This window comes from Drosophila sulfurigaster, chromosome 3, assembly GCF_023558435.1.
Source record: "Drosophila sulfurigaster albostrigata strain 15112-1811.04 chromosome 3, ASM2355843v2, whole genome shotgun sequence".
NCBI lineage: Eukaryota > Metazoa > Arthropoda > Insecta > Diptera > Drosophilidae > Drosophila > Drosophila sulfurigaster.
In genome coordinates, this window is record NC_084883.1 from 46,150,842 (window position 1) to 46,177,059 (window position 26,218).

Consider the following 26,218-nt stretch of genomic DNA (forward strand, 5'->3'; position numbering starts at 1 on the left):
GAATACTCTTAATTCAGTTGCAAATTCTTAAGACGCATGTGAAGGCTTATGTGCTTTAGACCACGAACGATAGATGGCGCTAGTCCCGCTTTGTTGTCTGAGGTTCAAATTTTTGGAATTGTTGCGCATTTGAATTATTTATTTTGATAAATATAAAAATTAAAAGTAAGTATAGATTATTTATATTTTCATAGTGCATTAATTTTCATTACAATGCATATAATTATTTCTTATTAAATTGAGTTACAAAGAAAAGTGTATAAATTTACATATTTCGTTTTTATAGCAGGGAGTGGAGATAATTATAATTTTTAGTAATTTTCTTAGAAGACTTTGTATTTATGCATTCATTATTAGAAATTTACACTTTCTTAAAATAGACTTTTCAGCTATCAAATTTTTGTTTTCTTTTCACACATCTCTTGTTTAATAAAAATTATTTACAGAGTATTAAAAAAGGTAAACAAACGCGACAAAAAAACAAAACTTCAGCTTCAAACGCATAGCGAAGATCATTAGCAATTTTTGTCATGCGAAATATGAACAATAAATAATAGAAATATAAGTTGAAAAATATAAAACTGTCTGTGGAATTGTTTTGAGCTTTGTAACATATTTGCTTTTGAGATTGAGTTTGAGATTTTTTGGGAGCAGTTGCAAATATACATAGTTGGTCAACTCTGTAGGATAGTGTGAACAACTATTGAGTAAGCAATGATTATATTTTGAGTTGGTCACGGGAGAACGATTGTTGCGGTGATTACAATTAGTATTTGTTGTTGTTGGTTTTTTGTTGACGTGTCTGAAGATCGTTTTTAGGGGGATTTTCTGCACTCTCAAGCGAAAGGGTATTCCCAATGGACAAAGTACCATCTGCTGCAATATATATATTATTTAATTTCAAATACGTAACTTCTCTTTCTACCTGATTTGATTTGTTGTGGGATACTCTGGGAATGACATTAAATGTGGAGTGGGTGTGTCAGAGGCTTGTTTTCTTAAAGGTTTACTTGACTCAGTCATAAGTTAGTCGGCATTTCTTTTAGATCGCACTCTCATCGAAGAGGAACTTAATTAAAAGTAATTGCTGTGAGCTGGTTTTCCTACTCAAAGAAACACTTTTTTGTATGTTTGTGATTAACACCTGAACAATAGAACACGCAGCTCCCTTCCCCTTCCCCTTCGCCCCGCTCTGAGCTTGCATTTAATCAATTTGCTGTGGCACAAAAGCAAAGCGAGACGAGTAATAATTGAGTTTGTTTGGATGCGCAGATTATCCACGCCACAGTTTATTATTATTTTTTTTTTTTTTTTGGTCAGTTTAGAGAAATTTTTGTATAGAAAACATTTCTATATTTAAAGTATATATGATATATGGGTATAGATAAATGTGGCTTTATTTTTGTATATAAATGCCAATTAACACCATCCGTTCTGGCAAGCCCAAATTGCTTTTGCTTTTTGCTTTGGCTTTGGCTTTTGCTGTGTTTGCTGCTTGCTTTGATTTTCTAGTTCAAGCTCTGTTGGCTGGCTTCAACGCTTTAGCTCTGAATGTCAATGACTTGGCTGAAGCTATATAACTAGAGCTCTGTTTCAGCTGGAGGCAGAGTGTGGCATTTGCAGTGCTCATTTGTCAACAACAACAACAACAACAGCAGCAACGACAACAAGAGGCAACAACTATAACAACAACAAGAACAACAACAATGGCAATGTCGCCCTCAATAGCCATAGAGCGTTGCGCTTTTAACGCTTTTGTGTTATTAATTGTTAAGCAGATCATAAATACTTGCCAACAACAACAACAGCAATTCTAGTTGTAACTTCAAATCCAACTATTGTGGCTTTAAAATGGCATTTAGAAATGTTAATTGGCCAAAATCATTGGGAGTGCTCTATGAGGAAAGAAAAAACACTGTTCAAATATATGAAACAAAATACAATCCAACGCAATTGTGCTCCTGCTTCGAGCACGTGATCGTTAACCACAAGGAGTTGGATGCTAAAAAAAGACAATGCTCAAGGTTTTCACACCAAGGTGCCAAATTTGAGTCAAAGTCTTGTCTCGGGGACGTTTCTTCTTCATTTTTTTTGTACTTTTTTGTCATTGTTGACATCTTCAAAACGTAAAAAAACATACAATGCTGTATCTCAAGTTGTATTTCTTTTGTTGTGCTCGCAATATTGCAAATCCACTTAACGAATGCGATTTTCGAAAGCGATAACAAGTCACATTTGGGAGTTTTTTTTTGGTTTTTTGGAAATTATAGAAGAAAAGCAACGAAAATTACACTTGAAGTATGAACAATAATGACAAAGACAAAGCGAGGAAGGTTTTATAGTATATGTATATATCTGTATGTATGCATATTGTGGGGCGCCACAAATTAATTTGCACCTTTCGCCTCTGCTGCCGTCGCTGTCGCTGCAACATCAGCAGCAGCAACCAGCAGCAGCTGTCGTGGCAGCAGCAACATCTATAGACAGCAGCCGGTGAAAGTTGCATGCAAATAAAAAGCAAAGCAACAACAAAAAAACTGTGGCTCAAACAGCAGCAGCAAGCTGCAAATTCAAATCATGATCTGGTGCACTCTCTTCTGGAGGCTGCTGCTTCCCAGAGGGCCCTTCTTTTTCTTTTCTTGTGGCTATGGCTATGTCATAATGTGCACTGTCTTTTCCTCATTGCAAGCCGAAGCTTAAACTAAAGCTAAAAGCGTTTCGCTTCAGTTGGGTGCCTAACCCAACTTGGCAATTGTGTGCGTTATTTGTCATTTATTTGCTTTTGCACTTCGCATTTGACTGCGTTTTTGCAGAAAACGGCAAACATCAGCCACAGAAACAGCAGGAAGCGGAAATAAGTGGCATTTGTTGTAGAGTGTGATGTTTGAGTGCGTTTAAATTCAATTTGCCCGTTTCAAATTGCTCTTTAACAAAGTTGCCAATCACTTAAGCATACCGTTTTTACCAATTTGAAAGTGTAGCGTCTTATCGCTGCCACTTATCGATAGTTACGTACGACTTTCAAACTGTAAGCACATATTTTATTGCATACTTTCGTGCGGCGTGTATAATGCATGAGAAAATCTATCGATTACAGCCACATGTTTGCATCGTTTTGTAAATAATAATAATTCATTTTGTGTTTTCAGATGAATGAAAAAATATTCGTCATGCATTACGATATTAAGCTTCGAATATATTTTATTCCAAGCACCCTTCCAGGCACGTGTTTGTGGGAAAAACCTCTATGGCCGACAGCTGTGGTATGTGGTACTTTTTAGTATATATTTAAGATATAAGGAACTTATTGCCACACAACACAACAAATTTTGCAGTTTTTGAATTAAAAGTGTTTTGCTTTGATATTAGTGTGACAGAAAAAAAGGAAAACACAAAAAATCTAATTAACAGTTGGCGCCCTTATCGGAGCCACTAAGCAGTTCATTTGAGCGAACGCTGTCAAGTGTATTTGGTATATTTGTATTTGGTATATTGAGTATTGAAAGCTGCGGTCACGCTGAGGGCATTATAGATGTGAACGGGATTCGACACAATTGTAATGGTCTTTGAAAATGCATAAACACCATTTTACATGAAGTATTCAAACAAAAGCAAACTCAAATCGTGTGCACGTGGATGCGACGCAGCGTGTGTGCCGTACGAGGTGAACAGTGCAAAGGACAGTGCACTCACTAATTGGAAACACAACATAAATCACACAATAACCAAGTAAGCGCAAAAGTGTCAAAACGAGGATGAACCACACCCCCCCGTGCAGCACCCCACGCAGCCCGCAAAAGCAATCGCATTGATTACTACATATTTTCATCATCATCATTGTGTGTGTGTGTTTGTATGTGAGCAGCGAGCAACGAAAAAACAATTTACAAGCAAATTTATGCAAAAATGTCGCTAATAATTGGTGGAGGAGAAGCAGTAGGAGGTGGAGGCGAAGGCGGCGTCGCGTTGGCTGAGGAAATGCAAGATGGAGACAACAGCCGAGAACTGGAGCCGGGAGAGCTGGTCACACCGCCCCATCAACAACAACAAGGCAATGCAAGTCCAGCGCTGAAGAAAGTACTGGCCAAGGACGTTATGAACAAATCATTGCGCAAGCTGACATCACAAATCGATAACGATAACGCGAACTCTGGCGAAGAAAATGTGCGCGCTTTGCTGGAGCTGGAAGCCATCAGGCGCAAGGAGGCGACTGCAAATCAAACCCAACCAAATGGGAGCGCCACATGCGAAACAACCTCAACAGAAGCGGATGCGGATGACAGCGAAGGTTTGTACTCTGATACCGATTCCGATTCGCAGGATGTGAAGGATGTGCAGTTGGCGCGTCAGGAGAAACAAGCGGAAGCAGCTGCCGCTTCAACATCAACACCATCTTCATCAGCATCGTCACAATCACAACAACCATCGCCCGCCCCGCATCACAGCAACTTCATTGGAATCAATCCGCTGCGTTTTCACATGCGTCCGCCGCCGCAATGCTTTGACTTCGGGCGCATGGGTCCATTTCGACCGAGGATGCCGCGTGGTGGCATGCGAGGCATGCGTTCGCCCTTCTTCAGTCGGCCGCCGGCACCCAATCGTTGTATAACGCCCAACAACAGCGTTTTATCAACACTATCGTCATCAACAACGTGCAATGGACCTCAGGGAACGACGTCTCCAAATGCAGCAGCAGGCAGCACCTATGGACCAGCTTTACCTCCCAATCAAGGCCCAGGACAAAGCGGAATGCGTTCCCGCTCTGAATTACTGTAAGTAGCAGAAAGATACCGACGTCTTTACCTTAAAATCGATCTCTTTTTGTAGCTGGACCACTACGAAGCCATCGATGTCGTTCATTTTTAAATTGGTCAAAAATTGCGGCAACAAGCAGCATCGAGATTGCGGGCCGCGTGATAGACGCAGCAGGTCAAAGGAGAAAGCTAACAAAGAGCTGCCCAAGGAACATATGGAGAAGCAACGCGAACGCTCCAAGGAACGAGCGGAGCGACGAGAACGTTCTAAAGAACGAGCACAGCAGAGATCACGTTCCAGTTTAGCAAGCAATCCAGATGCCGGCAAGAGCAGCAGACGACGGGAGCGATCCAATCACAGGGAAAAACGAAGGGAACGATCCAAAGAGCCGAGGCAGAAGACGCCGCGTTCGCGAGAGAGAACGGAGAACCATCAGAGGGCAAGGGAACGTTCCAGGGGGCGATCGAAGCCAACGGAGAAGTCAAATGAACGCCATAGGGAGCAAGAGCGTCGCCACGAGACGAGCAGCAATGTAAGTAAAGAAAAGTCCCGGGAACGTACAGAAAGGGAGACACGACGAAGTCGCAGCAAGAGTCGCAAGGCAGAGATAAAAGTGAGAACACCGTCGACGCCACCGCCACCAACAGTAGCAACGGCAGCGGTGACGCCTCAGCCAGAAATACAGCAACAAACACTGCCAGCTGTAGTGCAAAATGTGCAAGAACAGGAGAAGGAGCAACAGCAACCGCTAACACCGCCAAGAGCGCCAACGAATGTCGTCGAGACGCGCAAAGCTTTCGATATATTTGCCGAATCGCCGCCAAGACTGAACAAAGAAGCCAGCCCAGTCAGGACATTGACGCCCACGCCAGTTGTGTCGCTGGAGCGAAGTACGACGCCACCTCTTGACAATCGACACGTAAACAAATCAGCAACGCCCCCAGAGCCCTCAAAATCAACAACACCGCAGCTAAAAATGCACAGCGAGATTCACAGTCGCATTGGAGCGCTTCTCGAGGATAATGATTTACATTTGGATGCATTGCTGGCCACTAAGGAACAGCTGCTGCGCAAGAGTCATGAGCATCGGACCAAGAAGGTGGTGGAAGTTCTGCACATTAAGCAGGAACACGTCGAGGAGGAGCAACCGAGAGAGAAACCAAGGCATGCGAATCCTTTCAAGCGTGAAACAGTATTAACTGAAGGTCGCCGCAGCATGCAGCGCAATGGTAGCTATCGAAATAGCTCCAGAGAGAGGGACAGAGAGCGGGACAACAAGTACAGGGAGCGCAGCATTAAGCAAGAGAAGAATCGCTCCCGAACGCCGCCGTTGCTCACAGCGCGACAGATAAAAGTGGAGCGCAATTTGACGCCGCCGCCGCGAGATGTGGAGCGAGAAATCGAGTGGGAAATGAAGCGGGAAAAAGAACGCGAACGTGATAGGGAGCGAGACGCGCCAGTGCGTAATGGAGCGCGGGTTGCCAATGAACCGCCTCCGCTAGCCAAACCTCTTGCTGTTACCGCTGATGCACACAGTCCGGATACTGATGACTACATAGACAACTGGGAGAACGATGACTCGACAGCAGGCGGCGACAGCAGCACACCGAAGAATGCAGCAAGCACAATTGTGGCGCGATTGAATGGCGACGACGATGACTCGAATACCTTGTGGAATGCCAAGAGCACGCCGCCTCCCAGGGCGAAACTGCAGCAAACATCAGTAGTAGCAGAAGCAGCGACAGGAGAAGGAGTCGCAACAACTGTGCCTGACAAGCCGTTGATTAATATACACGATCTGTATGACAAGTTCATGAAGAGTATTAAGATGGGAGGTAACAGCTCGACTGAAGCAAGCAGCGCTGCAAGCGAGAACACAGCAAATCTGGCTACAACTGCCACAACCACAACAGCAACAACAAATAGTTCCTTAAGCAATTCCACTGCCGAAGAATCTTCCAGCGATGGCACAGACGACGGCACCTCGAGCAGCAGCAGCGGCAGTAGCAGCAGTGCAAGCAGCTCTGATGATGACGACGACGAAGAGGAGGAAGATGACGAAGATGATGATGCTGAAGCTTCGAGTGCAGAGGACGAAGAGCAGACGAACAAAAACGAGCAGGAAGAGCAAAAGCAACTTCTCAGCATGGAGAGCACCGATCAATCACAATCGCAATCGCAATCATCCGCCACCGAAGAGTCAATGCCCGGCAAGCAACAACTCAACTACAAGAAGAACAATGTGAGTCGGGATCTGCGCAAGTTGCAGAGTCTCGAGGATAATCTAGCGCGCATACAAATGATGCGAGAGAACTACGATTCAGGTGATGATATCTGCGAGGAGCTGCTGAAAATGGAATCGCTGTTCATTACACAGCGGAACGCCATCATGAACAAGTATCGCAAATCGGAGCTAAAGCCGCCGACAGCAGCTGGCGATGAGGAACAGCAAGTAGAACAGTCGCGAGCCGTTGAGACACCGCCGCAAGTCGCCGCAATTGCATCGCCTGTGAACAACATCTTCAATGCGAATCGCGAGGCCATCAAGCTGACCATTTCGCCGTTGAAGCTGTCGGCACGCAAACCCGCCATCTTCGACAAGGATGAGCCGGAGACGACGACGCAGCCAGCGCCAACAGAACCGAAGCTGGTGAAGCCGCACAAGGAGATTGCCATTGTGAAGCCCACTATTATGGATACGCGTCACTCAAAGCCACTGCCACCGTCTCCGTTGTCCGTTTCCCGCTCCCATAACTCAAGTCATCATCCGCCGTCATCACATCAGCAACATCCGCCGCATTCGCTGAAGCGTTCACGCACCCGCGAACGCTCCAGATCTCGCTCGCTCTCGCGTAATCACTTCCGACGTCATGTGCGACCGAGTCGCAGTAAGGATATCACCCGCTCGCCAAGTCCCAGACGACGCAGACCGCTTACTTCGCCTCCGCTGCGACGCGGACGCTTTGTCAAGGGGCGCATGGGTAGCATGGGACGTCACAGTCGCAGCATAAGTCGCAGTCGAACGCGCAGCCGCAGTCCGCTGCACAGGCGTAATCGCAACGTGAAGCCAGCGATGATGCGACGTCGTCGCAGTTCGCTGTCACCGCCCGGCGGCGGCAAGCTCTTTGCTGGTCCACGTTCGCCACCACCGCCAAACAGACGTCGCTCCTTCAGTCGCGACAGATGCTACTCCCGCTCACCGTTGCCCTTCAAGCCACCTTCGCCGCCCATGCGACGCAGCTGGTCATCGTCGAGATCCCGCTCGCCGCCACGACGTCGCCCGCGTACACGATCGCCGAGTAGATCGCGTTCGAGATCGCCTCACAGTCAGAGCTTTGCTGACTACTTTGTGGAGAACCAGAGCATGGAGGCAGCTGAATACTACTACAACATGACCCTGATGCAGCAACAGGAGGCGGCGGCAAGTGGCGAGCACTACGACGGATATGCCTACATGGATCCGGCGTACAGCATGGAGGAGGCTTATGCGCACTACAGCGGAGAGTATGCGGGCAGCGCAACAGCTGCTGTGGCGCCCATGAACTATGATTATAACGGTGCGCTAGTAGAACCAGTCGGAGCAGCTGGCGCGGCGATGCCTGTGCTACGAGAGCTGCCTATGGCACCCATGTCGTCCATGACGCCTGTAATGCCCATAGCAAGCATGCCTATGTCATCGGTGGCTGTGCAAAAGGGCAATGTGCTGGAGATTGTGCCCTCGATGGTGGCGACTGTGGAGCCGCTGGCTATAGTGGCGCCTGTGCAGCCCGAGGTGCCGCTCGAAGATAACAGGTAAGTTTTGCCAAAGCATTCTTTATTTCAACTCTTTTATTATTTCGTTTTAATCCTTTAGCAAACCAAAGCGCAAGCGCGTCAACTTTGTGGATATGGTGCTGCCTAACTACGAGAGCGACAAGGAAGATCGCAAAGTTGTGGTGCAGCTGCTAGAGCAAAAAGTGCGACAGAATCAACAACGAGCAGCCGCGCAGTTGGCACGCGAGCAACAGGCGCGCGAACAGCTGCTGGCGTTGCCTGTGCCACCTCGACCCATGGCACCCAAGCCAGCGACTGCGAGCAAGGCGGTTCTGGTGCAGAAAAAGCCCGTTTTTCGTTATTACCATTGTGATGTAGCCAAAGGTTTGGTAATCAAGTCACGGGAACGCATCTTACGACCCACGCATCCAGCCCCTCCACCGCACTTTGATCCCAAGTACATGGCCATGCTGGTGAAATTAGGACATCTGCCCATGCCTTCGTTTATGCGCCATCGACCGCCGCCACCGCCTGCCCAGGCAGAGGCCTTGCTGCAAGAGTTCTTCACGCGACATCCGCCACCGCCGTTACATCATGTGCTGCCCCACTATCTGCGCGGTCCACCGCCAGCGATGACAGCGCCCGCACCCGCATCACAGCCGATTCCTGTGCTCGGTTCACAGAACTACAGCGGGTATCATCCAACGCCTGCACCCATACCAGTGCCTGCATCTTTAACCACACCAGCGCCTGTGCCACAACCTGTGCCGCTACCTCTGCCGCTGCCACTGCCCGTTCCTCCGCTTACTGCATCGCCCATGACATCGACACCTCCGCCATTCTTCACGCCACCACCGCTGCCCACGTTATCATCGCATTTCAAGGTGCAGCCGGTGTCAACAATGCGAGAGATTATGCCAGTGGACATTTTGCAAAAGATTGGACCGTTGCCCAAAACACTGGACTTGGATCCTGGCCTGGATGAGCCCACTTCCGATCTCACGGATGCCGAAGCGGCGCCGAAAGTGGCAGCCGATGCCAAGGTGCAAACGCCGTCAGCACCACAACTGCTTGAAGCCTAAGACACAAATCGAAGAGAACAGGAACAGACACACAACACTATGCACGCTCCTCAGCCACTTCCTGATCAGTTTTAAGATCACCCGGTTCGCTATATTATACACTCTTATAGATAGATACTCGCAAGTACTTAGAACCGACAAACCTGCAAGCTGGACACATCATATAACAAGCTAGTTTTAAGTAGTTATCTTATAGCCTTAGTATGGACGTAGACCTATTTCTTTTTTTTTACATGATCAACCAACGAGCCAAACTCCTGGCAATTATATACGTATCATTTACATTGGTTTTATACTTCCATAGAAACATTTATTATTTTGAATTCATTTTGATTTCATTTGTTTATTGGAAGCAGAACGCATTTATTGTTAACTCGAGATAGATTTAACCAACTGAGAGCATTATTTAGCATCCTCATTGTCATTTAGTCCATTGATTTCTACAAGAAACTAAAACGCCTGTAAATAGAATCGATTCATCTGGAAAAATGTGAAAATATATCGAATCGAATCCCTAGTCTAAGCAAAGTTCGTATTCTATTTAAGAACAAAAACAAAACAATCGAGAAAAACTAAACAAACTACATTTATACTAAATTCTGCAAATAAACGAAAGTACAGTTGCGTACATAGAATCATACAAAACATAACAGATTTTACACTTAGTTCTAGTTCCCTTATTTCCTTGCAAATGTAAAAAGGACCTTAATTTTTGCGCCGTTAGTGATCGATTCTACCGATCTGCATTCAAGGATTTTAAGATTTTTCACCACAAAATTTTTGAAAATTTTTATAGGGTGAGGCATGGAAAAATTGTCGAAAATTTGGAAAATCGGTTGTAACTCCGCCGTTTGAAGTACTAGCGAAATGTCCTTTGGCATACCAATAGTGCTTGGTGCCCTGAATTGAAATATAATATAAAAAGGATAAAAGTCCTTACAGGAGCGGAATTAATCGTACATTTCTGTGTAGAAAAAATAAGCTATAACTCGAGAGTCCTTTGAAGGATCCTGATGATTGAATTGGTGTCAATCGAAGCTGTTAACAAAGGTCTATCAATTGGCCAAATATCATTCAAATCGACCTGTTAGTTTCGAAGTTATCAAGGATTTTCTGTTTTTGGGCGATTCCTTTGCGACTTTTGGGCAAAAATTTACAATTTACAAATTTGACCATATTATTTTTTTATGCCAATCGATAAAGTTTCACTTGTGTAACCTAGCAAACAATGCCCTATCAATGTGCGAAAGGATATGACAAAATGATAAGTATAAAAAAATTGATCCTGATCATATAGAACTAGCTATGATTTCTTTAATTTAAGGAATACCAGGATGTTCTCTTACATGCAGAAAGACTAGAGTGCTTTAAGCCTTACTATGCAATAAAATCGGAGAGTCCTTGAAGAAGATAACAAGACATTTTGATTGCTCACGAATCCTTTGAAGATTTCTTTTGATTTGGTGGTTTTCGATGGTTTTTAAAAAGGATATAAATAAGATACAAGTAGATAGTTTGGTTTCAAAATTATTAAGCTTTGCGTTCGTGACTTTATGTATCTAAAAAAAAGTTCAACTTTACTTTAAATATTTATTTAGTTGCTTATAGGGTATATTGAGTGTGATAACAGAATATAAAACATAGCATGAACGTTGCATAAATTAATCATTCAATTATCTTATCTTTTAATAGTAAATTTAAACATAAAGTATACGCAGCTTTTATCATATAGCCGTCATATAAGACTAATGTGCAGATCTCCTAATAGCCTGTTTAATCCCTAAGATAGTTGACTACTGGAATCTTATACTATAATATCATCAACAAAGGCATCACTTTATTGCAACTACTATTTCTATTTCTATTTCTTCAGCTTGTCCTGGGCAAAGGGACCAATGTCAGCAGCATGAGCCATCAGGGCGGGAATGGTGCTCTGTTCGTAGTTGCCGGCAAATAAGTGCTCCTTGGGACCTGAGGCAAAGACGCCCACATCTTCGGCGCCGTGCGTCTCAGAGTAGAGTGGTACTGTGGCCTGGAACATGAAGTCGGGCTGATAGGTGTCTACATTAGTGAGATCAATGCGACCCTTCTCATTATAGGTGTTTGCATAGCCAGGACCGTTAGCATATGAAAGAATGGTAAAAGGCTTCTCATCGGTGGCCAGATTGGGAGCCAGCGAAAAGATGTTCTGGCGACGATACTGCAAAGGAAAAAGAATTAGCAGAGCTAAAAAGAGGTAATATAGTGAAATTCCTTACAGGATACCCGTTGATGGACATCGTGTGCGAGTGATCTGAGGTGACCACAATGAGTGTGTCCTCCTCGGAGGTCATCTTGCGTGCCATCTCAACGGTGTAGGCAAACTCTTTGGTGTCCTCGAGAGCCTTGCGTGCCAGGGTATCGTGATGCGCCATGTCAATGCGTCCACTCTCGACGAAAAGGAAATAACCCTTCTCGTTGCGACTTAGCACCTTGATGGCTGCCTCGGTCATTTCAGAAAGCGAGGGCTCTGCATAGTCAAGCCTGCTGCGGGTGCGATCGCCGTGATACGGACAGTGCGAGACATCGAAGAGTCCCAGCAGATAGTCTGTCTTGTCCAGGTTGAGATCGTAGAGACCCTTGCGCGACCAGACATAGTGCCCCTCAGCGCCTTGTTCTTTCTTATCCTGCTGCCAGTCCTTGATCAGATCGCGTCCATCAGTGCGCAGACCCAGGATGCCTTCTTCATCGCGCAACTTCTTGTCACGGAAGTAAGCTCTTCCGCCACCCAGAACCACGCGCAGATCCTTGCCCACAGGCCACTCCACCAGCTGGCGAGCAATGTCCGTGTTGACCTCCGCACTGCAGCCGTCCTTGGTGATACGCTCATCGTGTTCCCATTCGCGATTAGCCACATGCGCATAGACACCAGCGGGAGAAGCGTGTGTGACACGAGCTGTTGTCACTAGACCCGCCCACTTTCCAGCCTCCTGTGCCCACTGGGCAATGCTCTGGGTGTGTGTGCTGTTATCAACTCCGGCATAGCAATCCTTGCGTTTCACCTGGGCATTGACACCAATGGTGCCGTAGTTAGCTTTGACACCAGTCAGATACGCCGTTGCTGTATTTGCCGAGTCAGGAGTGCGTTCATCAACTGCATAGGTCTTTGAGAGTCCCACATACGGGAATTTTTCGAAGGAGACTTGCTTGTTGCTGTCACCCATGTAGTTGCGAGTAGCGGCGATAGTGTGAACTGACATGCCGTCGCCCATGAAGAGTATGATGTTCTTCGCGCGATTCTCATTAAGCTTCTTGTGGTGCTCCAGTTTGTCGGCCAATATAGATTGTGCTTTGTCGTACCAGAACTTGGTGTCGAGCTCCTCATCCAATTCGACGTAGGCCCGGGAGCTTGGCATTTTAGGATGTTGTTCTGCACAAATAAAATTATCGGATTGGTTGAAAATTATTCATGGAATTTTTTAACAAATCTTCTTCACAATCATTATTACCAATTAAGAGCCTTGATAACTGACGATTTAAAAAAAAATAAAATAATCTAAACGTTAAGGAGATAAACCTTTAGTAAAGAGAAATTAATAGACAGTTCCTTTATGAACCCATCATCCGCCAGAGCTCCTTTATACATTTTTTTAAATTGCCTCTAAGAACTCAGTCCCTCACGGAGGAAGGCTTTAAGAGGTTATAAGACTCCCTCGAAGACGTCTTTCTATTACATATATTCTATTCTATTCAATTCTGAAAATTATTGTTTGGCAAAGACCACAAACAAAGTAAAGAGGTTCTAAGTGTCCCTCAAAACTTCTACTTATTCGCTATTAACAACTCTTTGTTCTTTTTTCTTATATTTCCTTGCCAGTACAAAAATCTCTTAAATGGTTTTCAATAACCCCTCCCATAATGTTCTCAAATCTCATAAATAATCGATTACCTCCTATCTTGATGACTTTATTCCCCCTTAGCACAAATCGTTTATACAATCTGCTAATCGGTCGGAGCTTCCACTTCGCAACTAATCAACTTAAAGCAAATGATTAGCGACACTGTAGAGGTATTAATTATCTTTCACTATTTCCCTTTCACTTAGGGATCCCTTCCCTACTTTCTAGCCTTAGCTAACGATAAGCCTTTATCGTTGACATTCACTTACCATGGTCTTGATCGTCTGTTAGATCCGCTCTGGTAGGCGACGTGAGCACCAGGGCGAGGGCCAAGGTGCACCAGACTAGCAAACTGCTTTGCAACTTCAGCGACATCTTTACTCTTCTGTTACAACTCGTCCGACGGCTGCTGCTAGACTGTTGTCCAAAGTGAATGCGACCTGGTTATATAGCCTCAAGTTTTGCTTATCGATGAGTTAGCTGAATTGGCCAGTAATCCCCGGTGTATTTCAATTGTTATTGTGATTTGTCCCAATCTTGAGTGGCGATCGATTAATCTTGAGTGCCACCAGCATATGGTATTGGGTAGCGCGAATAAAAGGCCATAAACATCTGTGCGGTTTTAAGCCAATCAACGCTATCAACGCCTCACAACAGCTTGTCTGCCGTTTGTCCGAGTGTCCGTAGCGTGGTTATAAAACGGTCGATCAATTGGGTAGTTAGTACAGTATCTGCCTGACTATCGAGATGTGGACATTACGTTTGCTGACCGCGCTGCTCTTGGCTGCCTGCGTCTTGGGCGGCGCTGTGCCCGGCACGCCACCAGTGGATGAGGAGGAGCACATGCATCCCGATCTGCAGCGCAATACGCGCACACGGGCTCGCATCATTGAGGGCGAGGACACACAGGACTATTGGCTGTCGGCGAGCAAGGCGCATATTCTGGAGAAGCTGAGCTATGTGCGCAATGAGAAGCGTGCCAAGAACATCATTCTCTTCTTGGGCGACGGCATGGGCTTGGCTACGCTGGCTGCTGCCCGAAGCTACATTGGCGGTGAAGAGCAGAAACTGTCCTTCGAGGAGTTCCCCTACACGGGTCTCTCCAAGACTTATTGTGTGGACAAAATTGTGCCCGACTCGGCTTCGACTTCAACTTCTTATTTGTGCGGTGTGAAAGCCAACTATGGCACCATTGGTGTCAATGCGCATGTGAAACGTGGCGATTGCCAGGCTATGGCTGACACCAACAACCATGTGTTCTCTGTTGGTAAATGGGCCATGGATGCGGGCAAAGCGGCTGGTCTAGTGACAACCACTCGAGTAACCCATGCTTCGCCAGCCGGAGTTTATGCTCACACCGCCGATCGTGAGTGGGAGAACAATGCTGTGCTGGAGGAAGCTTGTGGCGATCTAGCTGAGGAATTGGATGATATTGCAGTGCAGCTTATTCATGGCGAGGTTGGCGGCAAACTGAAGGTGATACTTGGCGGCGGAAAACGCAGCTTCTACGATCCAGAGTTCTATGAGAAGGGACGTCGCACCGATGGACGTAATTTGGTTGCCGAATTCGAAGCTCTGGCCGAGGGCAACACTTTCGTGAAGACCCAAAAGAAGCTGCTCAAAGTGAATGTGACTGAAACGGATCGTCTGCTTGGTTTGTTCAGCAAGAGTCATATGCACTACCATGTGGAGCAGTTGGCTGATCCCGAGAACAACGAACCCACATTGGAGGAGATGACAGAGAAGGCCATCGAAATGCTACAGAAGGAGGAGAACGGCTACTTTTTGTTTGTGGAGGGCGGCAAAATTGATATCAGTCATCACGACACCATGGCACGCATTGCTCTCGACGAGACCGCCGAGTTCTCCAAGGCCATTAAGCGTGCACGCGAACTAACTAACCTCGAAGACACACTCATCGTGGTCACCTCGGATCACTCGCATACGTTCAGTGTAGGCGGCTATCAGGCACGTGGCAGCGACATCTTTGGCGAGGCCGAATCCCTGGGCACCGATGGCAAACCCTACTTGACCCTCAGCTATGCGAACGGCAAGAGTTTCGATCAGTACTACGATACGGAAGCCCATGAGCGTATGGATCCCACTGCTCTGTTGTCCGAGGACACTGCTCAACTGTTTCCGGCCACAGCTCCTTTGGAGTCGGAGACTCATGGCGGCGAGGATGTCGGCGTGTTTGCCTCTGGACCTTGGGCTCATCTATTTACTGGAGTCTATGAGCAGAACACCATTCCTCATATGCTTGCCTTTGCTGCGTGTGTTGGCGATGGCAAAACTGCCTGTGATTAAAGCACTGATTGATTGATTGTTTAGTTCTAATTAAACTTCGCACTCTTTGGTGACGATTGCCAAAACGATTCTCATATACGCGTTAATACTCACAAATCAACATATTCATCCGGCTGGGAAAAAAGTTCTCTTTTTAAGGGGATTACAGTTTGAATAAATTTAAAATATATTTACATAAGAAGTTGTCTTTTAAATGGGGATTAGATAGCGGGACAATATAATGGAATTGATTCTATTCCGCAGAATATTGAATTCAGAGTTGAAGACCATAGATTCATTATTGAATAATAATTTAAATGTAAATATACAAAAATAATAATAAATTAAGTATTGAAATGAAAACAGTTGTTTTGTCATTGATTTAAAATTCAGATTTTCAGAGGAAATACTTCTTAAGTTAATTTACCTTTGAATTCATGAAGGTAATTAAAGGTTATGGAATTGTATACCTTTCATGTTTTAGGATTATCTAGGCTATAAAAATTCCAGCGATAGATTAACATACAAAGGATGTAAGCAGTATAAAAGACCTTCAAAACATTATTAAATTAACAAAACCTGTATCTCAAGAGCACCATGAAATATTCTCTCGTTGCTGAGCCGAACAATCAAATGATAGCTTCAGATTGCAAGGGAAATGCAAGAAGTATAATTTATTGGTACTAGATAGTGAAAGATTTCCTAAATCAACAAGCTATCATTATAGATTATAGTAGAATAACATTATAAATTAATTTTGTTATCTACATATATGTACCTATTTATTTGTTTGAAAACAAAAATGCACCTTGACTACATTACCAAAAAAACAATAGAAGACTATTTATAGTTTCTCTGAGCAATCGAATCCCTAACTTTCCGCTGTCATAATTCTGAATAATCTCTCTAATAACCTTGTACTCTGTCTTTTCTATGAAGATTACTTCGAGGGGAACCCGCTTGGAGTTATGAATAAGTTCAACAACATTCGCCGAATCTGATGGGTTCTCTGAACAACTTATTATAAATAAATTTTCAATGATTAGCCAAACAATATGAGCACTTTAATGGCAACTCAATGATATATGAGATCACGCTATGTTCATTGATTATAAGTACTCGTATAAGTATAAGTGAAATTAAATTGTTCTGATCGTAAATTCGACAGACAATTTGATATGATATGAGTGTCGCTGAAACTAATCTTTTTTCGAATTTGAAACAAACAACTTTCTAGATCTAATCAAACTGCAGTCGTGTGATTGCCCTTCAGTTATTAGCTTAAGAAATCGAAACTATATAATAATTATCGCTATCAGCGTTTGAAAAGGTTTTCAAACGGAAATTCCGTAATATAGATAACTCGTTATGTATTTTCTTTTGTGAGATCATTTCCTAATTAAAGGAAAACAGTTTTAATATATTTGGTCTGTGGTTAGTCTGTATTAAATGTAGCATTCTTCATTTCATTCTTCTTTTAAGATATGTAAATAGGAATTACTTTTTTTTCTTGTAGGAAAATTCTTGTTTCCGAATAAGTTATCAATTTTATTGCGATTTAATAGAGATTAGGATTGAAGTAAAGTCCATATCACGAATATAAAGAACGTTTCATTCTTTGTCTTTCTTTTACTGCGTATCTATCTATTGGGGGTATTTTTTAATGGCACGTTGAACCATGATCGATCTATGGAAATTCCGAACTATACATAGAATAATAAATATCCCATTTATTTTTTGATTTTTTTTTCAGAATGAATTGTCAATATTGTCGAGATTTGAGGCGAGATTATCTCAAGACCCCAGGAAATTCCATATTTAGACTCTAGAATGTTTCGCACACTCTCCTTCTCGCTACCAACGTCTGTGTCTCCATTGAGGGTATTTCATTAGGGTGTGTCAATAAGCCATAGATTGAGACGCGATTGTGTCAAGATTGTTAGGAATTATCAGTACGTGTTTATTATAATAACTGTATATTAAGTGGGTCTACTTAGGAGTCTAGAGGATGACGGCATATCGTTGATCGGTGGTGCGTGGCTGAATAAGCGAAGCGTACTTGTCCCTCAAATCGACGAGGGCGCGCTGAAAACTATCCATGCTGCTCTCCAGCTGATTAGTGCTTCCCGGTTCCGAGCTGGCCGCACTATGAGCATTCGGTTCACCCAAAAGCAGCACCCGACGCCAATCGTTGGCATCGGTAATGCCACGCAACGCTGCCTCCTTGCGCGATTCCATATTGTTAGAGGAAACAGCAAACATGGCTTCATCTAATCCTTCGGGTTGATCATCGGGTGTGGGGGGCGTAGCTCCTGGTCTGGCCTGACCTGGCGGCGTAATTCCTGATGTTGTGGCTGCTGTGGGTACAGCTGCCTGTTGGGCGAGTAAATCTTGCAAATTGCTGGGTAGTATCTCATTTATCCCTTCGCGGGGGTTTTCAATTCGCACTAGCTGCCCATCGGGTGTGATACGGAAAAGTTGCGCACGTCCATTGACGCCCGAGGGAATAATGATAATGTTGCCAATGGCTGAGGCAATGCCCTGTCCTTGAACACCGCCGGGACCAGCCAAGCCAAAGTTATTCGGACCGAATCCTTGGCCACCTTGACCACCGTACTGACAGGGAAAGCAGTAGCCAGGTGGTCCTGGCGGTCCAGGCAATCCTCTGGGTCCAATCAGTGGTGGAATGTGTTGGTTGAAGGGCGGCACAGGCGGATAACCCCAGATGCCGCCACCGCCTCCAGCACTGCCGAGGCCACCAAGACCTGGAGGGCCACGCGGTCCAGGCGGACCCGGAGGTCCTGGCTCACAGTTGCAGTTCAAGAGCGAAGCATTAGCAGCCGAGTAAAAGCCTGAAGAAAGTCGAAGAAGTTGCAGCAGTCGCAGCTGAGGTACAGTTAATCCTTTGGGCACTTACCGAGCAGCAGCACGGCAAGCAGAGAATACGATAACATGATGTGTTCTATGGCAGCAGCATCCACAAACTGAGTTGAGAACAGACCTTGGCATCTGTCTTTTATATTAAACAGTTTGAACTAGTTTTAATGATATTCGTTGCAGGGCATTTCCATGTGCATACCAAATGAGATGAGTTCTAACTGTGCTTTCATCAGATAAAAGACGAAACTCAAGAACACATACCATATGCAGTGGGTTGTGCCTGCATCATCGCGGTCATCATCATCAGCATCATCACAGTCACTACACTGTCTCGCTTGAGCTGAGCTCAAAAGCATGTCACTCAATTCGTGTCAATCATCACATAAAATTTTTACAAGTCCCGATGTTTATTACCCTCATGTTTTGAGATAGAAACTAAAAATCACGTGGGCACATTTTTTGTGATTATGAATGAAATCGATTGCTTTGAACACCTTTCCACACTCCAAAACAAGTGAAGGGTTCTAATGTTTGGTCATCAAATGTCAGAAAAAACTATTTTTAAGCGCCGTTATAAACGTCCCCACACATACAAATAGTTAAATTAGGGAAAATTTTTTGAGAGAGAAACAAGAAAATTCGATCGAACTTTTCATTTCCATAAATTAAGAATAAAATGAACACTCTTGGAATTTAAAGCTACGCATACATTCTCTCGTGGAAGTTCTTGAGTTCTTTCTTCATGCTTATCGCATACTTCTCCTGGTTCCCCAACACGCGTCATTAGTTTATCTTGAGTGGCATATCGAAGTGACTTCCATTGTGGAATCCAAGTGGATTCGATTGACAAGACACACTTAGTACGCATACGAATTTGTCGAAAGAAAAAGTGTTTTTCGAGATTGCGTGGAAAAGTACTCGAGTCTTGAGAGTCGAAAATGCGCGACTAAAAGATATCCTAGTTCAATTACGTACAAGGGCGTGTAGTGTATTAAACTGACACATAAATTTATTTTCAACGTTATCTGCTTTTGCTATTTATAAAAAACTTTGCAAACTTGGAAAGTCTTCTATTCTTCGAATTCAAACGACCGGAAATACTTAATGCGAAAAATAAAAGATAAAGTTTGTTTTAGATATTAGCACAGCAACGCAAAGAAAAGAAATGAATAGAGCTTAAATTTGACACTAGAGACTTGGATAGCACCCATACATATACTATATGTTTTCTTAGAGTTTCGTTACGATCTAATCGGAGAAACATTATGAAAGAACGAACATGGCTTACAGCTAGTCACTTAAAAGCATACACATTAATTGACTGTAGTCTAAATGGCTTAAGACAATTTAATTACGATCGTATTATAGTTTTGTGAGCTATAAAAGAATCAATAAAATAGAGCGAAAGGGCTAGCGACTTGAATAGTAACATAAAAACTTTTACAATTTTATTACGATCGGATAATAAATGTAGAATTTATTAAAGAAACAATAAAATATGTCAAAAATGATTAGTTGCTTTAGTAGGGAGTGGGATTTCTTTTGTGAATCAACATAGTGATAAATATTGTTGCTATTATCATATATAAAATTTTAAAATAAACATATGTATCATAGGAACAGAATCATTTGTAAAAAAGTTGAATAGCTCTATCGCTGCTTAATTACGGAAATTTAGGTTTTTTACTTAGGCAGACATGGCTATATCGATTTAACTATTAATGCTGATTCGGAATATATTAACATTATCAAAAGTAAACTGATAAGCTTATTAATGGGAAGTGGGTGTATTCTAATCGAGTATACTCAACTGTAGCCATCATGTTTTATAGGGTCATTCAGCGCGCTGAATACATTAATAAAATATTAACTCGCTTTCTTAGGGTTACATAAATTTGGTTGTTGTTTCAACTAAGCAACCAATCATCATGAAACTTTAAAGTACATACCATATTATACTTAGTAAAAACAAAGCTTGTTGTTCCAACTTACCTCAATAAATTGAAGGGGTAATTCCATATAAAGTCCTTGGCAACGTAGTCTTAACTGCTGATATAGATCCATCATATAACAATACTTTGGTCACGATTTGGTCATCACTTGTTTTGTTCGCAATAATCGCTAATAAATTTCACCATTCTTCGTCGCACACCGTTGAAAACGTGAAGGCAATAAAAAATTCGAAATTTGGATTCCCGTCTGGGGCCTTAAATTAATCACGTGTACAATTTCAATGATTACGCACATTCTGTAACCATTTGCCGGCTATTGATTAAGCTAAACACGTTTTAATTAGCTACTGTTGTTTGCACTTTGATAGAAGTCGCGTTGCAAACACGCGATACCGAGGGACGATAAGAAATCTAAAGTGTTTTTGGGTGTGTATGCGGTTAAATTTGGATTAATCTCAGATTCATCGTTGGTTTTCTATGTTTGACTTTATTAATTTAATAATTATCGACTATTGCTAATCAGCACATTTCTGCGTACGGTCTGCATTCTTTTTATAAACTTAATTGGCGCAAAAAACAATCTGAAGTCACGTTTGTAAATTGCAATTTTACATCTCTACTAATTGCTGCTGCAGTGTGTGTGTTATTTTTTGTTTTGATAAGATTCCAGGCATAGTATTCGATGATATTACAATATGCACTCACTCACACAGAACACTAAAAATAGTATGTGCCACATACATATATGTATAATATACACACAAAGATCAGATCTGATCAGATTATAATCAGCTCAGCTCGAGGGCTGTTTGGTATCATTGGTGCGGTCGCTTTCGACTTGTCCGATATGAGAGAGATAGGGGCGTGGATACAAATTTAGGATAGTTTTGGAAAAATATATAAGAGATAGTAGTATATATATAAACACAAGATGGTTAACTAAAGGACTATGCAATAAATACAATTGTAAGTGGTTTAGGATTGGTTAGCATTATACAGCCGGACGAACTTAGTCTATTTTCACATTGGAATAAATTTTACGCACAAACAAATTTGTGCCCACATAGCCGACGGTGCCGCAAATGATGCCCAATGCACCGCTGAAGAGTGCCATATAGCCGAAGTAGAATGCCGTTTGGAATAGGCCAAACATTCTGCAAGAAGAATTGTATGTAGAAAACAATTCTGGATCAACTTCAAAATCAAACTTACTTGGTTTTAAAGAAGAAGTAGTAAAAGGAGTAGGCATAAACGTAAATCGATGTGGATCCAGCGGCCATAAAGCTCGTCCATTGCCACCGATAATCCTCGGCGTTGAGCAGAAAGTACGTGCACACAATGGTAACACAGACAGTGACCACAGTCAAGATGGTAAACACGAGCAACATGAAGCCATAGACATAATAGATTTTGTACGCCCAGAACGAGGTGAAGATAAAGTACCTGCAAAAGTCATTAGCGAGTAATTAGCAATTATTCTTATCTTAGAACTTGTTTGCATCACATACATTTCGATAAAGATGGAACCAAACGGAAGCACGCCGCCCAGCAGCACAATAATTAATGGTTCCATGTACCATTTCTTCTCAGGTATGGGCCGTGGCACAGCATTCACACGGCACGGGAAATCCGGTTGGCCATCCAAATTACGTCCCACCACAGTGCCCACGAGAGTCAAGGGCAAGATGACAAACAAGCAAATGCAAGTGACAGCCACCATAGTGCCAAAAGGAATGGCACGCGATGCATGATATCCAATGGCAATAAAGTTAATCATGAACGCAGTGCCGCAGACAGCCACAGGCACCGTAAAAGCGGAAGCGAGCATTTGGCGTATCCACAAACGGCCGCCAAGTCGAGCGTAAAGCGAGCCACCGAAATAACCATTAATCGGTGATGTGGCCGCGTACACAAAGATGGCAGTCGATAGCATCGAGCCACGTCTGCAAGAGCAAAGCATAAAGAAATTAATTATTTAATATGGTAATTGTAATTACGTTCGCTTCACATACTCAGTGTAGAGTTCGCCGACAATGGCAAACATAATGACACAAAAGACCACCGAGATGAGCTGATAACCGGCGCCAACGAGGGCAGAGAAGAGCAGCGCATTGGGTGGCGATCGGAAGACATCCCCATGCACCTGCTTCCAGCCGTATTCGTCACCCAGATCGCGCTCCATATCATCCACCTCCTCGTCCTTGCTGTAACGCGCATAATCCTTGCGCAGTGTGCGCATTAAAATCATTGAAACCAAGCCCACCAAAAATATGACCATCATAAAGCTATTGAAGATGCTGAACCAATGAATCTGTCGCAAACATTAATAATTAGTCATAGTTAATTGCAGGCCGAACTCCATTAAACTCACTCTGTGTTGGAAGAAATTGGGATCCAGATACTTGTCAAAGCGATTCTTAAACTCAATCTTGCTGGCCTTCCAGTTAACCTCGTAGGAGAACTTGATCTTGGCATCCGGCTTCAGCTCCTCTCGCAAATCCGTCGTGAGCGTAACGTCCACAATTTGCTGTCCATTATAGCCAATGTCGAACTTCTTGTGCGTATGTATATAGTACTTGCCATCGGTTTCATCTCGCTCACCCACTTTACCCCAAATGGGCAGACCATCGATGTACATCTGATACCAATACTCATTCATCACGGCATACGTGAATGCCTTGACACTTTCCTCATTCAGCTCGACCATGCAGAGCACGGAACGTGGCACATCCGTCTTGAAATCCATCTCATAGCCACTGAACTCCAGTTCGACGCCCTGCAACGCCTCGCTGAGCGTCTCATGGTAATGCGAGATGCTCGATTTGCCGCCACTGCAGAAAGGCAGTGAGAAATAGGCGTAAGTCTCCTGACGATTATGATACGGGCCCACCGTGTTCATCCACAAGACGACCTCCTCTCGATCATTGTACTGCAGAAAATGTGGGTAGAGGGAGAAGGAAGCATGTACATACAGCGCATACAAATACAAATACAAACATACCTTGTGATTGTGCTCGTCGGCCGACACCGACACGTAGCAGCTACTGACGAGCAGACATAAACAAATTAGCAAGACCGGTGACGTGCCCATTATTGTTGCTGTGTGCTGGTGTTGAAGCTGTTGAGCCTGCTGCTGTTGCTTCTGCTGCCTAGTTGGCGTTTCTTTCCAGGGTATATTTTTGTAGTTCAACAAAATGAAAGAATTAAACGAAATATATTTTTGTAGTGCTGACTGTTCTACGTGACCGCAACTTGCAATTTCAGAATATCCTAATTTACGTCATCAAATATACCAAATTGCACAACGTCAATAACAGCTTGTTTGGCATTTATTATTTTAATTTTGCTGCAAATTGCTACATTTTTATAATTTATGATCGGTTTTTGGTTTTGTTTACATGACTAGCTAAAAATCTAAAGATTTTCCAGAACATTTTCCGTTATCATTAGCATATGCCGACTGGCATCGATACCAAGTATTTATCAATCATTACATACAACCCTGTTGTGAATCTAACAGAAAACTACTGTACTTAACGAACAATTTGGCCACACTGCATGGCAGCATAAATACAAACGGCGTTTTTAATTAATTTTTATTGCATTCCTTAAATATACACAAAACTGTTAACAAAATGAACAACTTAGAACCGGGTGTTGAAATGTTTGCACCAGAAACAATCCTGAAAACAGACGGCGAAGGCGAAGACAGTCCGACAGGCAAGAAAGAGCTGTCAGCGAAGGAGGAGGATGAACTCATCTCAATGGAAACGTTACGAGAATCTCCAGTGCAATGGCCAGAGCGCTTTCCGGGCATGGATGATTTCATGAACATGAGCAATACACCGATCCACCAGCCAAGCGGTGATTACTCCCCAGGTGTGTCCAACATGGATGCAGCGCAAATTAATCGTAAGTTAAAGCTGGAACATTACCATGGAAAGACTTCACAGTCAACTCTTACTTTGCAGAGCTGGCAAGTCTGACGCCCGATCAACTGATCGAGAAGATTAAGTCTATGCAGGATGAAGTTTATCAGTTAGGATTGCGGGAATCCAAGGAAATGACACGCGGCAAGTTGCTGGGCATCTTTGATCGCATGGCCAAGTCGAAGAAGTGAGCGGGGGGAGCAAGGTTAGATGCCATAATTACCGCGTAGTTTTTGTTAGCTTAGCAAGTAGTCTATTTTTATGGATATGTTTTTTGTAATAAATGCGATAATGAGAATCAAAAGCTATTCAAATGTATTTATTATTATAGTACGTTAAAACAATGATTTGACATCATCAGCAGCATTATCGATGCCTAATTTTCTTGTTGATGTGTCCACTTTTCTTGGCCGTCGCACTTGAGCTGGATGTCAATTTGCTCTTCGTATTCGAGGTGGGTGTTCCAAGCAGTTCCTTGTTATTACTGGCCAGGCTGCCAGTATCGTTGCGATGCGAGGGCGAATCTACAAGAGAAGATTAGAATAGTTATTCCACTACAACAGTTCACGCAAAAGTGTGGTTCACAAGCTTACCCTTGTCATCCTGCGATTTGATGCTGGTGGCTCCATCGTGGGCGGTTGTTGTATTCTGATTCATTGACAACTGATTATCGCTGGAGTCTTCATTCGTTATGGAATCCGATTCACTAGCACGTTCAGCTGCAATTATCAATTAAACCATATAGATAACATAAAACAGTTACTGATTGTAGACTCACGATTGCATATGGCCATCGATGTAATGCTGGACTTGGAGAATAAACGCTCGGCATCTTTGAATTTGCGATTTCGCTTGTCTGCCTTTGAGTTCGTTGCCTTGTTCGAGGTCAGATATCGTTCCCAGCCTCTAATGATGTTGCCGCACAGCTGTGTGTCCTCTAAGTAGGAGCCCTCGAAAGCATAAATCTGTCGCTCCAGATTCGCTAGTTGTTCCTGTGTACACATTTAGTATTTACTTTTGATTGTTTACATTTATATATGTTGTTTGTTTACCGATGTCTCTGCCTTCTTCTTGATGAGGTCCGCCAATTCTCCGCGTGTGTCCATGGTGCCGCCCTTGGCATTGGAATTTGTTTTGGCCGACTTCTTTGGCTTATTGTTGTTGCTGTTGTTTGTATCACTGGCATTTTTACTCGTTGGTGAACTCATATTTTGTTTGTTTGCGTTTTTTGTTTTGTTTATTTATATTTGCAGTTGATTCGCGATTCTCAATGCAAGCTAAAGTGTGGCTGTAAATGGATTTGCTCAGTATACCACAAAATGTGCGTGGAGCTATTAAAAATGGCCACACTGGACAGTGTTGTTTGATTCGATAACTTGCTATGTTTACATGACCGCAAACTAGATGGCGCCAGTGAGCGACACATGACCGTTAAATTTGAAATCAGTTTGGTGATGCTCTAAATTAATTCAAATTCAAGAAACTGATTTTTTACAAGATATGTTCTTAAGACCGACATTAGGAATTCATGTAAATAAATTGTGAAGGGTGGGCCCTGCTGGTTGAGTATTCTTCATTGTGGCTTTTGTCTTGTATCATATTGTTAGGCAAGCAGGCAATTTCATTACAATGCCCTTTTTAAGATTCATAGACAATTCGAGTGCGTCTGCCATTGACCTCTTGTGGCGTTTTTGGTTGCGTCG

The 26,218-nt window shown here is 43.4% G+C and overlaps 7 protein-coding genes across 8 annotated transcripts; 3 read left to right on the top strand and 4 right to left on the bottom strand.

The window, feature by feature from the left end:
* The first annotated feature begins 3,398 nt into the window (after positions 1-3,398).
* Positions 3,399-10,240, top strand: LOC133840655 (serine/arginine repetitive matrix protein 2). Its single transcript, XM_062272603.1, has 3 exons — positions 3,399-4,772; positions 4,828-8,547; positions 8,609-10,240. Exons 1-3 carry the CDS (start codon positions 3,907-3,909, stop codon positions 9,588-9,590), a joined length of 5,568 nt encoding a protein of 1,855 aa, XP_062128587.1. The 5' UTR covers positions 3,399-3,906; the 3' UTR covers positions 9,591-10,240.
* Positions 10,241-11,407: 1,167 nt separating this feature from the next.
* On the bottom strand, positions 11,408-13,896 carry LOC133842400 (alkaline phosphatase). The gene is made up of 3 exons (XM_062275471.1): positions 13,738-13,896; positions 11,849-12,999; positions 11,408-11,790 (listed from the first exon to the last, which is right to left on the bottom strand). Exons 1-3 carry the CDS (start codon positions 13,841-13,843, stop codon positions 11,452-11,454), a joined length of 1,596 nt encoding a protein of 531 aa, XP_062131455.1. The 5' UTR covers positions 13,844-13,896; the 3' UTR covers positions 11,408-11,451.
* Positions 13,897-14,180: 284 nt separating this feature from the next.
* LOC133842401 (membrane-bound alkaline phosphatase) lies at positions 14,181-15,843 on the top strand. The gene has a single exon (XM_062275472.1). The coding sequence runs from the start codon at positions 14,216-14,218 to the stop codon at positions 15,773-15,775; it is 1,560 nt and encodes a 519-aa protein (XP_062131456.1). The 5' UTR covers positions 14,181-14,215; the 3' UTR covers positions 15,776-15,843.
* A 1,687-nt stretch (positions 15,844-17,530) lies between these two features.
* On the bottom strand, positions 17,531-19,811 carry LOC133844837 (collagen alpha-2(I) chain). 2 transcript variants are annotated; one of them, XM_062279104.1, is made up of 4 exons: positions 19,344-19,811; positions 18,834-19,189; positions 18,672-18,767; positions 17,531-18,606 (listed from the first exon to the last, which is right to left on the bottom strand). In XM_062279104.1, the coding sequence occupies exons 2-4, from the start codon at positions 18,988-18,990 to the stop codon at positions 17,756-17,758; spliced, it is 1,104 nt and encodes a 367-aa protein (XP_062135088.1). In that variant the 5' UTR covers positions 18,991-19,189; positions 19,344-19,811; the 3' UTR covers positions 17,531-17,755. The 2 variants fall into 2 exon arrangements, with proteins under 2 accessions (XP_062135088.1, XP_062135089.1); XM_062279105.1 differs by having other exon boundaries at positions 17,535-18,606; positions 18,672-18,789; positions 18,892-19,808.
* A 1,242-nt stretch (positions 19,812-21,053) lies between these two features.
* On the bottom strand, positions 21,054-23,847 carry LOC133841527 (transmembrane 9 superfamily member 3). The gene is made up of 6 exons (XM_062274075.1): positions 23,588-23,847; positions 22,958-23,515; positions 22,599-22,897; positions 22,095-22,529; positions 21,799-22,029; positions 21,054-21,740 (listed from the first exon to the last, which is right to left on the bottom strand). Exons 1-6 carry the CDS (start codon positions 23,675-23,677, stop codon positions 21,596-21,598), a joined length of 1,758 nt encoding a protein of 585 aa, XP_062130059.1. The 5' UTR covers positions 23,678-23,847; the 3' UTR covers positions 21,054-21,595.
* Positions 23,848-24,033: 186 nt separating this feature from the next.
* On the top strand, positions 24,034-24,815 carry LOC133841530 (protein lin-52 homolog). Its single transcript, XM_062274077.1, has 2 exons — positions 24,034-24,498; positions 24,558-24,815. Exons 1-2 carry the CDS (start codon positions 24,222-24,224, stop codon positions 24,704-24,706), a joined length of 426 nt encoding a protein of 141 aa, XP_062130061.1. The 5' UTR covers positions 24,034-24,221; the 3' UTR covers positions 24,707-24,815.
* Positions 24,814-25,811, bottom strand: LOC133841529 (chromatin modification-related protein MEAF6). Its single transcript, XM_062274076.1, has 4 exons — positions 25,568-25,811; positions 25,294-25,507; positions 25,109-25,234; positions 24,814-25,039 (listed from the first exon to the last, which is right to left on the bottom strand). The coding sequence occupies exons 1-4, from the start codon at positions 25,721-25,723 to the stop codon at positions 24,882-24,884; spliced, it is 654 nt and encodes a 217-aa protein (XP_062130060.1). The 5' UTR covers positions 25,724-25,811; the 3' UTR covers positions 24,814-24,881.
* Between the last annotated feature and the right edge of the window lie 407 nt (positions 25,812-26,218).

What these genes read in the sequence shown, in the direction of transcription:
- LOC133842400 (XM_062275471.1), bottom strand. Translation starts at nt 13,843, where the DNA reads ATGTCGCTGAAGTTGCAAAGCAGTTTGCTAGTCTGGTGCACCTTGGCC. An exon ending in AACAGACGATCAAGACCATG is followed by an intron (nt 13,000 to 13,737) that starts GTAAGTGAATGT and finishes TTATTTGTGCAG; the next exon opens with AACAACATCCTAAAATGCCA. An exon ending in TGTCCATCAACGGGTATCCT is followed by an intron (nt 11,791 to 11,848) that starts GTAAGGAATTTC and finishes TTTCCTTTGCAG; the next exon opens with TATCGTCGCCAGAACATCTT.
- LOC133841530 (XM_062274077.1), top strand. Translation starts at nt 24,222, where the DNA reads ATGAACAACTTAGAACCGGGTGTTGAAATGTTTGCACCAGAAACAATC. An exon ending in GGATGCAGCGCAAATTAATC is followed by an intron (nt 24,499 to 24,557) that starts GTAAGTTAAAGC and finishes CTTACTTTGCAG; the next exon opens with AGCTGGCAAGTCTGACGCCC.
- LOC133841529 (XM_062274076.1), bottom strand. Translation starts at nt 25,723, where the DNA reads ATGAGTTCACCAACGAGTAAAAATGCCAGTGATACAAACAACAGCAAC. An exon ending in AGAAGAAGGCAGAGACATCG is followed by an intron (nt 25,508 to 25,567) that starts GTAAACAAACAA and finishes ATGTGTACACAG; the next exon opens with GAACAACTAGCGAATCTGGA. An exon ending in ATCGATGGCCATATGCAATC is followed by an intron (nt 25,235 to 25,293) that starts GTGAGTCTACAA and finishes TGATAATTGCAG; the next exon opens with CTGAACGTGCTAGTGAATCG.
- LOC133844837 (XM_062279104.1), bottom strand. Translation starts at nt 18,990, where the DNA reads ATGCTTTTGAGCTCAGCTCAAGCGAGACAGTGTAGTGACTGTGATGAT. An exon ending in GTTAGAACTCATCTCATTTG is followed by an intron (nt 18,768 to 18,833) that starts GTATGCACATGG and finishes TTAATATAAAAG; the next exon opens with ACAGATGCCAAGGTCTGTTC. An exon ending in GCTTGCCGTGCTGCTGCTCG is followed by an intron (nt 18,607 to 18,671) that starts GTAAGTGCCCAA and finishes GACTTTCTTCAG; the next exon opens with GCTTTTACTCGGCTGCTAAT.
- LOC133840655 (XM_062272603.1), top strand. Translation starts at nt 3,907, where the DNA reads ATGTCGCTAATAATTGGTGGAGGAGAAGCAGTAGGAGGTGGAGGCGAA. An exon ending in CGTTCCCGCTCTGAATTACT is followed by an intron (nt 4,773 to 4,827) that starts GTAAGTAGCAGA and finishes CTCTTTTTGTAG; the next exon opens with CTGGACCACTACGAAGCCAT. An exon ending in GTGCCGCTCGAAGATAACAG is followed by an intron (nt 8,548 to 8,608) that starts GTAAGTTTTGCC and finishes TTAATCCTTTAG; the next exon opens with CAAACCAAAGCGCAAGCGCG.
- LOC133842401 (XM_062275472.1), top strand. Translation starts at nt 14,216, where the DNA reads ATGTGGACATTACGTTTGCTGACCGCGCTGCTCTTGGCTGCCTGCGTC.
- LOC133841527 (XM_062274075.1), bottom strand. Translation starts at nt 23,677, where the DNA reads ATGGGCACGTCACCGGTCTTGCTAATTTGTTTATGTCTGCTCGTCAGT. An exon ending in CCGACGAGCACAATCACAAG is followed by an intron (nt 23,516 to 23,587) that starts GTATGTTTGTAT and finishes CATTTTCTGCAG; the next exon opens with TACAATGATCGAGAGGAGGT. An exon ending in CCAATTTCTTCCAACACAGA is followed by an intron (nt 22,898 to 22,957) that starts GTGAGTTTAATG and finishes TGTTTGCGACAG; the next exon opens with ATTCATTGGTTCAGCATCTT.